The 18,254-nt window shown below is 42.7% G+C and overlaps 1 protein-coding gene across 1 annotated transcript in view; it reads right to left on the bottom strand.

The window, feature by feature from the left end:
* slc4a5a (solute carrier family 4 member 5a) overlaps positions 1 to 18,254 on the bottom strand; it is a gene marked incomplete at both ends in the record, with an annotated part of 82,362 nt that overhangs the window by 47,179 nt on the left and 16,929 nt on the right. The window contains 5 exons of the mRNA XM_084177191.1: positions 4,930 to 4,985; positions 5,892 to 5,978; positions 6,267 to 6,422; positions 6,689 to 6,849; positions 7,300 to 7,429. Coding sequence (XP_084033317.1) covers positions 4,930 to 4,985; positions 5,892 to 5,978; positions 6,267 to 6,422; positions 6,689 to 6,849; positions 7,300 to 7,429 — 590 coding nt within the window. The remainder of the gene's footprint in view (positions 1 to 4,929; positions 4,986 to 5,891; positions 5,979 to 6,266; positions 6,423 to 6,688; positions 6,850 to 7,299; positions 7,430 to 18,254) is intronic.

Below are 18,254 nucleotides of genomic sequence, written 5' to 3'. Positions count from 1 at the left end.
CAGTCTGCTTTTGCTTTACACTAGCCAAATAGATGCAGAAACAGTCAAGTTCCCAGAGATGTATTGATTCACATATCTACTGAGTTAAACCCAACGTATTTGTCCAGCACATTATCTCAAGACAATTATTTGGGCATAAGATTCTCAAAGAGGCAACTGTTTCAACCCAATGCTTAGCAATGCCTGTCCCTGTCACCATCATTCACAGCATAATAACCCTGCTAACAATGGAATTGTCCTGTGTTTACGGAGGGGCCGTCTGTCTCACTGGGTTTAAATGCTCCTTTTAAATCACCCTTAGAAAAGACTGAGTTGTGAGGCTGCCTGCTCCCGACTGCACTGTGACACCAACACTAAAACAAACACAATCAAAGATTTTATGAGAATTATAACAATACTGGCTCTCATCGGGCTCCCATGGCAACAATGAAATAGAACTGCAATACAAATCCTCTGCAGTATACAGCTGCTTGCCAAGCTAAATTAAATGTACAGTGGGGAGAACAAGTATTTGATACACTGCCGATTTTGCAGGTTTTCCTACTTACAAAGCATGTAGAGGTCTGTAATTTTTATCATAGGTACACTTCAACTGTGAGAGACAGAATCTAAAAAAAAATCCAGAAAATCACATTGTATGATTTTTAAGTAATTCATTTGCATTTTATTGCATGCCATAAGTATTTGATACATCAGAAACGCAGAACTTTATATTTGGTACAGAAACCTTTGTTTGCAATTACAGAGATCATACGTTTCCTGTAGGTCTTGACCAGGTTTGCACACACTGCAGCAGGGATTTTGGCCCACTACTCCATACAGACCTTCTCCAGATCCTTCAGGTTTCGGGGCTGTCGCTGGGCAATATGGACTTTCAGCTCCCTCCAAAGATTTTCTATTGGGTTCAGGTCTGGATAATGGCTAGGCCACTCCAGGACCTTGAGATGCTTCTTACTGGCTAGGCCACTCCTTAGTTGCCCTGGCTGTTTGTTTCGGGTCGTTGTCATGCTGGAAGACCCAGCCACGACCCATCTTCAATGCTCTTACTGAGGGAAGGAGGTTGTTGGCCAAGATCTCGCGATACATGGCCCCATCCATCCTCCCCTCAATACGGTGCAGTCGTCCTGTCCCCTTTGCAGAAAAGCATCCCCAAAGAATGATGTTTCCACCTTCATGCTTCACGGTTGGGATGGTGTTCTTGGGGTTGTACTCATCCTTCTTCTTCCTCCAAACACGGCGAGTGGAGTTTAGACCAAAAAGCTCTATTTTTGTCTCATCAGACCACATGACCTTCTCCCAATCCTCCTCTGGATCATCCAGATGGTCATTGGCAAACTTCAGACGGGCCTGGACATGCACTGGCTTGAGCAGGGGGACCTTGCGTGCGCTGCAGGATTTTAATCCATGACGGCGTAGTGTGTTACTAATGGTTTTCTTTGAGACTGTGGTCCCAGCTCTCTTCAGGTCATTGACCAGGTCCTGCCGTGTAGTTCTGGGCTGATCCCTCACCTTCCTCATGATCATTGATGCCCCACGAGGTGAGTTCTTGCATGGAGCCCCAGACCGAGGGTGATTGACCGTCATCTTGAACTTCTTCCATGTTCTAATAATTGCGCCAACAGTTGTTGCCTTCTCACCAAGCTGCTTGCCTATTGTCCTGTAGCCCATCCCAGCCTTCTGCAGGTCTACAATTTTATTTACATTTACATTTACATTTACGTCATTTAGCAGACGCTCTTATCCAGAGCGACTTACAAATTAGTGCATTCACCCTATAACCAGTGGGATAACCACTTTACAATTTTTTTTTCTTTATCCTATCCCAGGTATTCCTTAAAGAGGTGGGGTTTCAAATGTCTCCGGAAGGTGGTGAGTGACTCCGCTCTCCTGGCGTCGTGAGGGAGCTTGTTCCACCATTGGGGTGCCAGAGCAGCGAACAGTTTTGACTGGGCTGAGCGGGAACTATGCTTCCGCAGAGGAAGGGGAGCCAGCAGGCCAGAGGTGGATGAACGCAATGCCCTCGTTTGGGTGTAGGGACTGATCAGAGCCTGAAGGTACGGAGGTGCCGTTCCCCTCACAGCTCCATAGGCAAGCACCATGGTCTTGTAATAGATGCGAGCTTCAACGGAAGCCAGTGGAGTGTGCGGAGGAGCGGGGTGACGTGAGAGAACTTGGGAAGGTTGAACACCAGACGGGCTGCGGCATTCTGGATGAGTTGTAGGGGTTTAATGGCACAGGCAGGGAGCCCAGCCAACAGCGAGTTGCAGTAATCCAGACGGGAGATGACAAGTGCCTGGATTAGGACCTGTGCCGCTTCCTGTGTAAGGCAGGGTCGTACTCTCCGAATGTTGTAGAGCATGAACCTGCAGGATCGGGTCACCGCCTTGATGTTAGCAGAGAACGACAGGGTATTGTCCAGGGTCACGCCAAGGCTCTTCGCACTCTGGGAGGAGGACACAACGGAGTTATCAACCGTGATGGCGAGATCATGGAACGGGCAGTCCTTCCCCGGGAGGAAGAGCAGCTCCGTCTTGCCAAGGTTCAGCTTGAGGTGGTGATCCGTCATCCATACTGATATGTCTGCCAGACATGCAGAGATGCGATTCGCCACCTGGTTATCAGAAGGGGGAAAGGAGAAGATTAGTTGTGTATCGTCAGCGTAGCAATGATAGGAGAGGCCATGTGAGGATATGACAGAGCCAAGTGACTTGGTGTATAGCGAGAATAGGAGAGGGCCTAGAACTGAGCCCTGGGGGACACCAGTGGTGAGAGCACGTGGTGCGGAGACAGCTTCTCGCCACGCCACTTGGTAGGAGCGACCGGTCAGGTAGGACGCAATCCAAGAGTGAGCCGCGCCGGAGATGCCCAGCTCGGAGAGGGTGGAGAGGAGGATCTGATGGTTCACAGTATCAAAGGCAGCAGACAGGTCTAGAAGGACAAGAGCAGAGGAGAGAGAGTTAGCTTTAGCAGTGCGGAGAGCCTCCGTGACACAGAGAAGAGCAGTCTCAGTTGAATGACCAGTCCTGAAACCTGACTGGTTAGGATCAAGAAGGTCATTCTGAGAGAGATAGCAAGAGAGTTGGCTAAAGACGGCACGCTCAATAGTTTTGGAAAGAAAAGAAAGAAGGGATACTGGTCTGTAGTTGTTGACATCAGAGGGATCGAGTGTTGGTTTTTTGAGAAGGGGTGCAACTCTCGCTCTCTTGAAGACGGAAGGGACATAGCCAGCGGTCAAGGATGAGTTGATCAGCGAGGTGAGGTAGGGGAGAAGGTCACCGGAGATGGTCTGGAGAAGAGAGGAGGGGATGGGGTCAAGCGGGCAGGTTGTTGGGCGGCCTGCAGTCACAAGTCGCAATATTTTATCTGGAGAGAGAGGGGAGAAAGAAGTCAAAGCATAGGGTAGGGCAGTGTGAGCAGGACCAGCAGTGTCATTAGACTTAACAAACGAGGATCGGATGTCGTCAACCTTCTTTTCAAAGTGGTTGACGAAGTCATCCACAGAGAGGGAGGAGGGGGGAGGAGGATTCAGCAGGGAGGAGAATGTGGCAAAGAGCTTCCTAGGGTTAGAGGCAGATGCTTGGAATTTAGAGTGTTAGAAAGTGGCCTTAGCAGCAGAAACAGATGAAGAAAATGTAGAGAGGAGGGAGTGAAAAGATGCCAGGTCCGCAGGGAGTCTAGTTTTCTTACATTTCCGCTCAGCTGCCCGGAGCTCTGTTCTGTGAGCTCGCAATGAGTCATCAAGCCACGGAGCTGGAGGGGAGGACTGAGCCGGCCGGGAGGATAGGGGACACAGAGAGTCAAAGGATGCAGAAAGGGAGGAGAGGAGGGTTGAGGAGGCAGAATCAGGAGATTGGAGGGAGAAGGATTGAGCAGAGGGAAGAGATGATAGGATGGAAGAGGAGAGAGTAGTGGGAGAGAGAGAGCGAAGGTTGCGGCGGCGCATTACCATCTGTGTAGGGGCAGAGTGAGTAGTGTAGGAGGAGAGCGAGAGAGAAAAGGATACAAAGTAGTCGGAGACATGGAGGGGAGTTGCAGTGAGATTAGTAGAAGAGCAGCATCTAGTAAAGATGAGGTCAAGCGTATTGCCTGCCTTGTGAGTAGGGGGGGACGGTGAGAGGGTGAGGTCAAAAGAGGAGAGGAGTGGAAAGAAGGAGGCAGAGAGAAATGAGTATCCCTGATGTCCTTACACAGCTCTCTGGTCTTGGCCATTGTGGAGAGGTTGGAGTCTGTTTGATTGAGTGTGTGTACAGGTGTCTTTTATACAGGTAACGAGTTCAAACAGGTGAAGTTAATACAGGTAATGAGTGGAGAACAGGAGGGCTTCTTAAAGAAAAACTAACAGGGCTGTGAGACGTGGAATTCTTACTGGTTGGTAGGTGATCAAATACTTATGTCATGCAATAAAATGCAAAATAATTACTTAAAAATCATACAATGTGATTTTCTGGATTTTTGTTTTAGATTCCGTCTCTCACAGTTGAAGTGTACCTTTGATAAAAATTACAGACCTCTACATGCTTTGTAAGTGGGAAAACCTGCAACATCGGCAGTGTATCAAATACTTGTTCTCCCCACTGTATATGTCAAATTCAGCACATTTACTGGTTAAATGGATTTTGAAAATTCGGCACAAACACATACTGTATGGATACACAAACTCAACACGTTTTGCCATTGCAAAAGAAGGAATATGAATTCCTACAAACACTCTGGTTGCAATTCAATCAAACATCTTTGCGGAAAACTAACATAATTTCTGCACAGAGGAAGTGCACATTTTAAGTAATGAAACTAACCTAAATTAACCTAGATTAGAAAACCTAAATTATATTATGACAATAATTCCGTAAAACCTGTAGTTTCGCTCTGCAAGGATGATGTTTGATTGAATTGAGCCTGCTGAGTTGTATTGTTGTATCAGTGGGTCACCTGGTCTGTGCTCAGAGTGTCTGCAATGTCATTCATACTCCTACTATGGGCATGACCTGTAAAGCAACACAGTACATGTGAATAATTTATCATATCAATGTTGAGGATATGGAGAGTGTTCTATGTATCAAAGACACATGTGCAAATCAACTGAGATTCTCTTCTTCAAATAAAAGGAATTCGTGCCGTGAAGAGGATTAAATATTATCAGTACAGGGTTCTCCTCAAGATTTTTTAACAAGGTGGTGCTGCTGAGTATGGCCGGGGAGGAGGCCAGGAGGGGGTCAGTGCTCCCCATTGGACTCCGAGACTTTTAAATTTTTTAACACCTGTAACTGCCATTTCCTGCAACCTAGAGCAAAATATGGCCTTATATGATAACAAATAATATACTGTTTTACATAGTGGTGCAGCGCCTCTCTTACATTCTTTGGGGAGAACCCTGTAGTATTCTCTATAGCTTCAAACACATCTAAAAAGAGAGAAGGGAATAATAGGATATTTAAAGCTGCAATATGTAACTTTTTGGGTGACCCGACCAAATGCACATATAATATGTATGTTATAGATCTGTCATTCTCATTGAAAGCAAGTATAAAAAGCGGTAGATCTGTTCTATGTGCACCATTTCTATGCTTCCAGTTCTTAAGTTTTGTTTTTGCGTCTTTTACTTTTGGTTTTGTACACCAGCTTCAAACAGCTGAAAATACAATAGTTTTGGTTATGAAAAATATATTTCATAGCGTTTAGATGGTACAATGAATCTCTCCACTATACTTGCTTGTTTTGTCACATAAACTGAAATTAGGCAAACTATTAGAATTTTAGCAACCAGGAAATGGAGGAACGATTTCTGCAGAGTGCATCTTTAAGAGCGATACAAGAAGTCACAGGAAGAGAGTGTGAAAGAAAGAGAAAAAGAGACAGACAGGCTCTAGAGAGATGATGAGAGAGAGACTCACGCAGACGACCATAGCCTCCTGACTGTGATTTCATGCGGAGGTCCTCAATGGAGCGGTTGAATGCGGCCGCTGCACCTGGACTACGAGCTGAGGAGGAAATACAAGTAAGGAAGACAGGAGACTGTTTACGGAGATAGACTATAATTTCTCCTTGGGGATAAAGTTTATTTAATTCAATTGAATAAAACTGAGATGACTGCATGAAATGATGATAATTTGCAATTAAAGAAAGTGTAAGAAAGCCTATACAGTGGGCATAATACACTTTTTTAAAAATGTATATAAGTAGGCTGCAAGTGTAAAACTTAGGAAGTACTATAACGTGTATAGGGATACCGATGGCCATACTTGACCATAGAGGAGAGGGACACTCACGGGCACCACCACCGCTGGCCTTGCCCATGTCAACCAGAGAGCGGTGGATGGGCTTCTTGGTCTGGTGCCTGTGCTTTCTCAGGAGGACAAAGCTGATCTTCTCTCTTAGGTCAGGAGACAACATGCCCTCATCTATCTGCCGATCAATGATTTCATCTGCAGGAGAATGTTGTCTTAGTACTGTTTGTAGTATCACTCACAACCAACAGCCTTTCTTGTCAACTACTGGATGCTGTTAGCATCACTAAAATACACTGTACACACTAGGCTAACTGTTCTTAGAAGGGATAACACCTCTGCTTGTCATTTGTGACAGAGAATTGAAATTATTTACAGTACTATCTCTAAACATTAGGTACGAATCACACAATACTTATTTGGTATGCATTAGTGCTCTGTAAAGGGGAATTTGTGTTGCTCACCAACTATCTGAGGCAGTGAGTATCCCTCCAGATCCAGCAGCACAGTGCCGGTCTGTAGACAGGTCCTGAGCTCAAACAGACTGTGCAGGGACAGGGTGGACACATGGGGCTTGCTCCACCTCTCTCCTCCGTCCTCCACCTTCTCCTCAAACTTCACCCACCTGGACCCCAGTACAGGGACAGAAAGAGGGCATGAGTTGGAGGCATCAAATGAGTTGGAAGGGACAAATAATTCACGTCGAAACTGGTATGATGTAAACACTGACTGCTTGTCTTGGGAATGACACATGCTAACAATAAGACATTAATTCATCATGCATGCCATAATAAACATGAAATGCATGACAAAATTGGTGGGTTCTAGAATGACATCCGTCTATGATAAAGGAGTGGGACAATTTGTTCTATGAAATGTATTTTTGGTATCACCATACGCATGTTAAAATATGAATTAGCCTACACTACAGGTGACTCAGTAGTTGATAGCTATAGCTATAACATAGACTGTCAAAATCTTGGCATGAACTTGACATACTTGATATTGGCTGTCAAGGCTGGCTTTTACTGTATGTTTCTGTATGTCTGTATGTGATCTATGGGTCAGAAGTCACCTGGCAGACTCTTTCCACTCCAGCTCGTCCCCGTCCTGCTGCAGCGTGTCCATCTCAGTGAAGAGGGTGGGGGTGGGCATGTCATCGTCTTCTCCCAGGATATAGCGGAGACGCTCCGCTGCAGGGGACACTGGGACAAACACACACACACACGTCAGACGTCATTACTGCTTGACAGACTCATATTTACTCTGGAGATTTTTGACTTTTATGGATCTGAAATATAAACATGCGTAATCTCTGCCCTGTCTGCCCACTTATTAAGCGGAGAGTTTCAAGCAATTGTGTAACAACAGATGGTAATGATTACATTTCCTAATATTTAAAAGGTCAAGCTGAATATTTGAATTTTTACTGGGTTGTTATATTTCCTCACAGACACACAGGGATGAAGGGATGGTAAGCTGATAAATTAAGCTGATAAATTGGATCAGCAAGTGTAAAAACGTGTTGTTCTCTCTTACCCTTCACTTCAATGGTAATGATCTGATCTTGAGCTTGACAGCATTTCTATCAATCCTACAGGAACATCTGTGACCAGAGGGCTTGGTCTCTACCATGAGGGGTCAATGCTTAGGCCAACTCAGCGACCTGACATACAGTGAGGTAAAGTATTCATACCCCTTGACTTATTCCACATTTTGTTGTGTTACAGCCTGAATTAAAGATGGATTCAATTGATTTTTTCCTCACCCATCTACACACAATACCCCATAATGAGAAACTGAACATGTATTTTTAGAAATGTTAGCAAATGTATTGAAAATGAAATACAGAAATATATCATTTACATAAGTGTTAAAAATGAAAAAAAAAGTATTTAACTTATTTGGGTTGTTTTATGAAAGATATAGAAATCTATAGAAAATGCTTATTATTGTAGATGAATGTATGTACAATGTTCATTATGTTAAATACAGTATGTATATCAGAAGCCTTTTATGGATGCTATTGTGACACCTGGTGGACACCTATGGTTTACCTGTAAGAATAGAGAATGAAGGGTTATGGGTAAAGATAAGTGTCAGTAACTCATTAGGACAGGTGATTGCACCTGATGGAAGAGGCCTAGTAGCTCTATAGTATTCTACTTATGTAGTTGCTAATGTTCCAGATTATAAAATGCCTCATCTATGGAAACCCATAAGGAACCAAACCTGTATTTAGGTGTTTATAGAAGTGGGATTTTAGAATAATGAACCCTTGCCACTACAATAAGTATTCACACACCTGAGTCAATAAATGTTAGAATCCCCTTTGGCAGCAATTACAGCTGTGAGTCTTTCTGGGTAAGTCTGTAAGAGCTTTGCACACCTGTATTTTACAATATTTGCACATTATTCTTTAAAAATTATTCAAGATTGTGTCTACCATGTTGTTGTCATGTGGTGTTGCTACCATGCTGTGTTATCATGTGTTACTGCCATGCTGTGTTGTTGTCTTAGGTCTCTCTTTATGTAGGCTCTCTTGTCTTGATGTGTGTTTTGTACAATTTTTTTATTTTTAATCCCAGCCCCGTCCCCGTAGGAGGCATTTTGCCTTTTGGTAGGCCAGCATTGTAAATAAGAATTTGTTCTTAACTGACTTGCCTAGTTAAATAAAGGTTAAATAAAAAATAAATAAAAAATAAGATCTGTCAAGTTGGTTGTTGATCATTGCTAGACAGGCATTTTCAAGTCTTGCCATAGATTTGCAAGCCGATTTAAATCAAAACTGTAACTAGGCCACTCAGGAATAGGGCTGTTGCAGTGACAACATTACCATCACACCGGCAGTAATGAGTCATGATCGCAGTAAAATTCCACGTTACCGTTGAGTCAAGGTAATCTCTTATGCACTCAGGACATACATTGGTAGTACCCTAACCACCATCAGGTTGCTAATGGCCTGGTACTCAGGGCTCTATTGTCCCTCTAACCATTCTGACATCAATGCAAATGCAAAAAAAATCACATCACACACTTATCATGGAAACAGTATCATGCTTTAAAAACTCACCTCACTGTGATGATCAATTTGAAGAAAGTTCAAAAGCAGGTTGAAACTGAGTGGAAAACATGGTCGTTGTGGATGTTGTTTCAAAGCCTAACACAACGAAACTAAATGGACAGGCTTTCTAAGGTGATGATTCATTCAAAACACAATATGCATAGCCTATTAGAGCTTATGCATATGCATAGGCTTATGAGCCCAAGCCCGAAAAAAAAAAACATGAATTAAAATGATGATTGTGGTGTTGTTATACAATACATAACCTACCACATATTATTTATAATTATTATTTACATATTACGCATGGCAGAAAAGCAGAAAACAAAACTGATTTAAAGATGTCTTTGGAACATAATTGGTCTAACCTATACTTCAAAATTAAACAAATGTGAGTATTCGCCTTTGAGTGTGGACTGTATTATTATGCATACTGGATAGACTGGTTACCTTATGCTACGCTCCAACATTTCTATCCACGAGTCTGGGAGCGAACAGCCAGCCCTAGGGGATGCTGTTGGTTCATTGATTGTGCAGGGCGGCTTACAGTTTTTGTATTTGTATTTGATTTTGAATAGCCTAGTAATAAGGAATTTTGTATATTTTCATAATTAATAGGCTGACACAACGCTGAGCTGTAGTCAATGAATAGCATTCACACGTACAGTACCAGTCAAAAGTTTGGACACACCTACTCATTCAAGAGTTTTTCTCAATTTTTTACTATTTTCTACATTGTAGAATAATAGTGAAGACATCAAAACTATGAAATAAGTAACTCTGGGTCTTCCATTCCTGTGGAGGTCCTAATGAGAGCCAGTTTCATCATAGCGCTTGATGGTTTTTGCGACTGCACTTGAAGAAACGTTCAAAGTTCTTGAAATGTTCCGTATTGACTGACCTTCATGTCTTAAAGTAATAATGGACTGTTGTTTCTCTTTGCTTATTTGAGCTGTTCTTGCCATTATATGGACTTGGTCTTTTACCACATAGGGCTACCTTCTGTATACCCCCCTACCTTGTCACAACACAACTGATTGGCTCAAACGCATTAAGAAGGAAAGAAATTCCACAAATTAACTATAAAGAAGGCACAGCGGTTAATTTAAATGCATTACAGGTGACTACCTCATGGAGCTGGTTGAGAGAATGCCAAGAGTGTGCAAAGCTATCATCAAGGTAAAGGTGGCTACTTTGAAGAATCTGAAATATAAAATATTATTTGATTTGTTTAACACTTTTTTGGTTACTACATGATTCCATATGTGTTATTTCATCGTTTTGATGTCTTCACTATTATTCTACAATATAAAAAATAGTAAAAATAAAGAAAAACCATTGAATGAGTAGGTGTGTCCAAACTTTTGACTGGTAGTGTAGGTGTTCCTTTTGTCCAGGTGGGAAAGGGCAGTGTGGAGTGCAGTAGAGATTGCATCATCTGTGGATCTGTTGGGGTGGTATGCAAATTGGAGTGGGTGTAGGGTTTCTGGGATAATGGTGTTGATGTGAGCCATGACCAGCCTTTCAAAGCACTTCATGGCTATAGACGTGAGCGCTACGGTTCGGTAGTCATTTAGGCAGGTTACCTTAGTGTTCTTGGGCACAGGGACTATGGTGGTCTGCTTGAAACATGTTGGTATTACAGACACAGTCAGGGATTGGTTGAAAATGTCAGTGAAGACACTTGCCAGTTGATCATCGCATGCTCTGAGTACTCGTCCTGGTAATCAGTCTGTTGACCTGTTTAAAGGTCTTACTCACATCGGCTACGGAGAGCGTGATCAGACAGTCGTCCGGAACAACTGATGCTCTCATGCATGCTTCAGTGTTGCTTGCCTCGAAGCGAGCATAGACGTAAGTCTGGTAGGCTCATGTCACTGGGCAGCTCGCGGCTATGCTTCCCTTTGTAGTCTGTAATAGTTTGCAAGCCCTGCCATATCTGACGAGCGTCGAAGCCGGTGTAGTACGATTCAATTTTAGTCCTGAATTGATGCTTTGCCTGTTTGATGGTTCGTAGGAGGGCAAAGCGGGATTTCTTATAAGTGTCTGGGTTAGAGTCTCGCTCTACGTACGGTCACTGTGGGGATGACGTCATCGATGCACTTATTGATGAAGCCAGTGACTGATGTGGTGTACTCCTCAATGCCATCGGAAGAATCATGGAACATATTCCAGTTTGTGCTAGCAAAACAGTCCTGTAGCTTAGCATCTGTGTCATCTGACCACTTCTTTATTGACCGAGTCACTGGTGCTTCCTGCTTAAGTTTTTGCTTGTAAGCAAAAATCAGGAGGATAGGGTTATGGTCAGATTTGCCAAATGGAGGGCGAGGGAGAGCTTTGTACGCGTCTCTGTGTGTGGAGTAAAGGTGGTCAAGAGTTTTTTTTCCCTCTGGTTGCACATTTAACATGCTGGTAGAAATTAGGTAAAATGGCTTTAAGTTTCCCTGCATTAAAGTCCCCCGCCACTAGGTGCTGCATCTGGACCAGCGTTTTCCTGTTTGCTTATGGCCTTATACAGCTCATTGAGTGCGGTCTTAGTGCCAGCATCGGTTTGTAGTGGTAAATAGACAGCTACAAAAAATATAGATGAAAACTCTCTTGGTAAATAGTGTGGTCTATAGCTTATCATTAGATACTCTACCTCAGATGAGCAAAACCTTTATACCAGGCGGTGTCAGAGGAAGGCCCTAAAAGTTGTCAAAAACACCAGCCACCCTAGTCATAGACTGTTCTCTCTGCTACAGCACGGCAAACGGTACCGGAGTGCCAAGTCTAGGTCCAAAAGGCTTCTTAACAGCTTCTACCTCGAAGCCATAAGACTCCTGAACAGCTAATCATGGCTACCCAGACTTTTTGCATTGCCCTCCAACCCCACCCCACCCCATCCCCCTCTTTTACGCTGCCGCTACTCTGTTTATTATTCATGCATAGTCACTTTAACTCTAACCACATGTACATATTACCTCAATTACCTTCACTAACCGGTGCCCCCGCACATTGACTCTGTACCGGTACCCCCTGTATATAGCCTCCCTATTGTTATTTTATTGTACTTCTGCTCTTTAATTATTTGCTATTTTTACCATATTGTTGGTTAATGGCTTGTAAGTAAGCATTTCACTGTAAGGTCTACACCTGTTGTATTCAGCGCATGTGGCAAATAAAAGTTGATTTGATTTGATATCCCGCCAGCTGTATGTTATCCACGACGTCGTTCAGCCACGACTCGGTGAAACATAAGATATTACAGTTTGTAATGTACTGTTGGTAGGATATCCGTGATCTTAGTTTGTCTATTTTGTTATCCAATGATTGTACGTTGACTTATAGGACTGATGGTAGAGGCAGATTACGTACTCTCTGTCGGATCCTTACAAGGCATCCCGACCTACGTCCCCGATATCTCTGTCTCTTTCTCATGCGAATGTCAGGGATTTGGGCCTTGTCGGGTGTCTGAAGAAAATCCTTCGCATCCAACTCGTTAAAGAAAAAATCTTCGTCCAGTAAGAGGTGAGTAATCGCTGTCCTGATATCCAGAAGCTCTTTTCGGTCATAAGAGACGGTGGAAGAAACATTATGTACAAAATAAGTTATAAATAACGTGAAAAAACACACAATAGTATAATTGGTTAGGAGCCCGTAAAACGGCAGCCATCTCCTTCGGCGCCATTATCCTTTGTATTCAGGACAAAAATTTCATTTATTGGCCACATTTTTTGCGATTTACTTTAGTGCCTTATTGCAAACAGGATGCATGTTTTGGAATATTTGTTATTCTGTACAGGCTTCCTTTTTTTTACTCTGTCATTTAGGTTAGTATTATGGAGTAACTTCAATGTTGTTGATCCATCTTCAGTTTTCTCCTATCACAGCCATTAAACTCTGTAACTGTTTTAAAGTCACCATTGGCCTCATGGTGAAATCCCTGAGCGGTTTCCTTCCTCGCCGGCAAATTAGTTAGGGGGGATGCCTGTATCTTTGTAGTGACTGAGTGTATTGATACACCATCCAAAGTGTAATTAATAACTTCACCATGCTCAAAGGGATATTCAATGTCTGCTTTTTTATTTTATTTTACCCATCTACATTTATTGACACCGGGGCCCGCCGGTGTAACTGCTAAACTGCTTGCTGACTGTACTGCATGATTGTAGTGGGTTTACTAATGCATTAGTTCTAGTAGCTATGTTGACTATGACGTTAGCTAATATGGTGACAATGATGTAGGCTGTGTGTAGCGGTTAGCGGTTATGATATGAAGGTTTGGCTTGGAACGTTTTATTTTGCCTGGTCACAGACAGCTGATGTGTTGTGCACTGAAGTCCACAAGTGAAGGGAAAAGGTGAGAGGAGGAGAGCACGTAGATGTGAGAAGGAATTATACAACAGTCAAAGGGATCATGCTGTTTGTATGTGGCTGCTATGAATGTGAACTGTGTTAGTGTGTGATCAGGGGTGTATTCATTCCGCCGATTCTGTTGAAACACGTTTCTGAAATGGAAGCAAACGGAACTAAACGGGGATAAACATACCTGAATTTGTCCAATTGTAACTCTTGTTTGAAACTGTTAGACTAATGATTACACCCTAGATCAGGTTGTAGCAACCTCTTGATGAGTATCAGGTAAATTCAAGTATCATTTAGTAGCCTAAACCTATTGATGTTACATTGAGCTGGGTGAATGGAATATGAATGGCAGTCCAATATGGTGTAATAGAAATAAGGCCATGCTCATTAAAAAAATTATAATCCTCCCTCATCTTAAACGGCACCAACCGCCACTGATATGTACATATAACTAGGGATAGAGTGTCTAGGTAGCAGGATAGATGATAAACATTAGCAGCAACTTATGTGATGAGTCAAAAAAGGTACTGCAAAAAGGGTCAATACAGATAGTCTGGGTAGCTATTTGGTTAACTATTTAACTAACCATTAAGCAGTCTTATGGATTGGGGGTAGAAACTGTTCAGGGTCCTGTTGGTTCCAGACTTGGTGCATCGGTACCACTTGCCATGCAGTAGCAGCGAGAATAGTCTATGACTTGGATGGCTGGAGTCTTTGACAATTTTTAGGGTCTTCCTCTGACACCGCCTGGAATAGAGGTCCTGGATGGCTGGGAACCTGGCCCCAGTGATGTACTGGGCCATACGCACTACCCTCTGCAACGCCTTGAGGTCGGATGCCAAGCAGTTGCCATACCAAGCGGTGATGCAGCCAGTCAAGATGCTCTCAATGGTGCAGCTGTAGAACTTTTTGAGGATCTGAGGGCCCATGCCAAATCTTTTCAGCTTCCTGATGGGGAAGAGGCATGTTCATGCTCTCTTCACGACTGTGTTGGTGTGTGTGGACCATGATAGATTCTTAGTGATGTGGACACCGAGGAACTTGACACTGTCGACCCGCTCCACTACAGCACCATCGATGTAGTTCACGATCAGCCCCTTGTCTTGCTAACATTGAAGGAGAGTTTGTTGTCCTGGCACCACACTAGTGCACTAAATAGGGAATAGGGTGCCATTTGGGACGCACACCATATGTGGGTTGTAGTTAGAGGGGGTAGCGAGTGTTGCACTGCAGCTGGTGGTCACAGTGTTCTAACCTAACCTATGGATGGAACCATGGATGGATGTTGCCTTCTATAATAACACACTGAGCTGTAAAATACCATGACGGATCAATGGCTTTAAATCATTGTATCAACAGGAACCAACCCGGGAGGGAATTCTTGTTTCATTGCCTGTTTATATGCATTAGTCCCAACAAAGTACCTAATTAGTCAGCCTATGGGAAAGGATAATATAAATATAATCGTATCACTATAGTGATTCTATTTCTATGAGGAAGGACAGTATTGCTGAATGCTTAATTTTTCCCAACAAAGAAAACATCAAAACTACTGGGCAAACAAATATTCAGCATAGGAAAAACCATTGGATAAAGTTTTTACCCAACTGGTTAAAATCATCCATGATCTATCAATGGATGAAGGGAGAGACCAGTCTATTATGGTCAATGCACTGTGTAGACTAGAGGAATGCTCTGTTCTCTATCCACTTGCATTGGACAAGGTTGAGAAGTTAGAGGGCTCATTTAACAAAGTGGTTAGGTACAATTAGTAGGCAGAACAAAGTAGGCTACTGACATTTGGTACAACAAAGTCAACTTAATTTCAGATATTACTTTTGTGGGGGATTTATTATTCTCATAATTGATGGGATGACTAACTTAGAAAGAATGCATTCTTGACTGTGCTGATGTGGGTTGTGTCACCTGGCAAGCTGTGATTGATGTGAAGAGCTGTTTTAGGGGGTAAGATAAGATAATAATTTGTGTCTCCAAATAATAGACTATACTGTTTCTTTGTGATCTGTGAACCTTTCTTGGACGTAGGAATGGTGTCTAGGGGAGCTGGCTCTTCTCACCATGACAGGTTGTTATGATAAGAACTTATGCCTGGCAACAGGGATGCGCCAAGGGGCTGGGACTAGCCGGTGCGCCAACGGATTGGCTGAGTAAGTCTAAACCACGCTCAGTCTCTACTCTGATTGGCCAGCAGAGAGCGGGAACTGAGAACTGTCAAGCGTATTTGAAGAACAATCTGAAACAATGGATTAGTTCTCTGAGTGCCCTGCGAGGTATTTCAAGGAGCCCGTATATACGAACGACATATTTACCATTGAAGGTTTTACATTAATTAAAATACTAGTATATCTTAGAAGTCGTGTTGACCTCTTTTGTTCCTAATACCAGATTTGAATTGACGCAACTTTGACACTTTTAAAAACCCTATCCAACTGTAAGCAACTGTAAGAAACTCGCTGACACAAACAGTTTAGAACCACAGTGTGAGAAACTAACTGGTACTGGTAGACAGAGGGCCTGTCACCATAGTAGTATCATTCACACAAGGGAGATTGGGGACATCAAATGGTCTAGTTCTTAAAACATTCTTTATTTCCCAAAATTATTTTACTTTTCTTTATTTAGTGTTTTCTAAGCTTTCATCTCCCAACACTTTGTTGTCCTGAATGTCTTTGTATTTCTTCTCTCAAATATTCAGACTCAGTGTTCCTATTATTCTTGTATATACAGTATAATAGCCCTCTGCTAAGATTGCAGCTGTCCCTCTTAAACCAGCTAACAAGCTGACTGAAAATAACAACTGTGTATTCAAGCTATTGTGCTGCATTGAACTCAATTACATCACATTGAGCAATGTGGACATCCTCACATAGTGAAAACAGCCTCAATTCCATTCAACGAGGTAAGTGTTCTGGCTAAGGGATGCAATTCCAACTCCCCCTGATTTATTATATATTTTAGCCTCTCTATTTTGTTTGCTGTAAGTCACAGATCCACTCCCCAAAACAGGACAACATATGCAGTTATCTCAAGGGAAATAACAGCTGGCTATTGAAGCTGAAATATTGTAGTGTCACATTTCCGGTCCGTCAGCGTTGTTATGATGACAACAGTCACTGGAGTGTGATGTGACTCATTTGTGGAGTGAATGGAATGGTATCAAACAAATAGAAACCATGTTTAATGTGATCATGACTCACTTGTGATGTGTGATTAGACATACGGTAATTTTCATGTAAAAGGACCCAAGAGCACCAATATGTGAAGTTCATAGGAGCATGTCAAATTGGGTGTCAAATGAAAGCTAAGAGTCTACAGTTGAAGTTGGAAGTTTACATACACTTAGGTTAGAGTCATTAAAACTAGTTTTTCAACCACTCCACAAATGTCTTGTTAACAAACTATAGTTTTGGCAAGTTGGTTAGGACATCTACTTTGTGCATGACACAAGTAATTTTTCCAGCAATTGTTTACAGACAGATTATTTCATTTATAATTCACTGTATCACAATTCCAGTGGGTCAGAGGTTTACATACACTAAGTTGACTGTGCCTTTAAACAGCTTGGAAAATTCCAGAAAATGATGTAATGGCTTTAGAAGCTTCTGATAGGCTAATTGACATCATTGAGTCAATTGGAGGTGTACCTGTGGATGTATTTCAAGGCCTACCTTCAAACGCAGTGCCTCTTTGCTTGACATCATGGGAAAAACAAAAGAAATCAGCCAAGACCTCAGAAGAAAAATTGTAGACCTCCACAAGTCTGGTTCATCCTTGGGAGCAATTTCCAAACGCCTGAAGGTATCACGTTCATCTGTACAAACAATGGTACGCAGCCGTCATACCGCTCAGGAAGGAGACGCGTTCTGTCTCCTAGAGATGAACGTACTTTGGTGCGAGAAGTGCAAATCAATCCCAGAACAACAACAAAGGACCTTGTGAAGATGCTGGAGGAAACAGGTACAAAAGTATCTATATCCACAGTAAAACGAGTCATATATCGACATAACCTGAAAGGCCGCTCAGCAAGGAAGAAGCCACTGCTCCAAAACCGCCATAAAAAAGCCAGACTACGGTTTGCAACTGCACATGGGGACAAAGATCGTACTTTTTGGAGAAATGTCCTCTGGTCTGATGAAACAAAAATAGAACTGTTTGGCCATAATGACCATCGTTATGTTTGGAGGAAAAAGGGGGCATCTTGCAAGCCAAAGAACACCATCCCAACCGTGAAGCACGTGGGTGGCAGCATCATGCTGTGGGGGTGCTTTGCTGCAGGTGGGACTGGTGCACTTCACAAAATAGATGGCATCATGAGGAAGGAAAATCATGTGGATATATTGAAGCAACATCTCAAGACATCAGTCAGGAAGTTAAAGCTTGGTCGTAAATGGGTCTTCCAAATGGACAATGACCTCAACTTATTGTGGGAAGCTTGTGGAAGGCTACCCGAAATGTTTGACCCAAGTTAAACAATTTAAAGGCAATGCTACCAAATACTAATTGAGTGTATGTAAACTTCTGACCCACCGGGAATGTGATGAAATAAATAAAACCTGAAATAAATCATTCTCTCTACTATTATTCTGACATTTCACATT

This window comes from Coregonus lavaretus (assembly GCF_964263955.1).
Source record: "Coregonus lavaretus genome assembly, chromosome: 14".
Classification (NCBI taxonomy): Eukaryota; Metazoa; Chordata; class Actinopteri; order Salmoniformes; family Salmonidae; genus Coregonus; species Coregonus lavaretus.
Note: the sequence above shows the minus strand (reverse complement) of the source record. Positions and strands in the feature narration are given on the sequence as shown.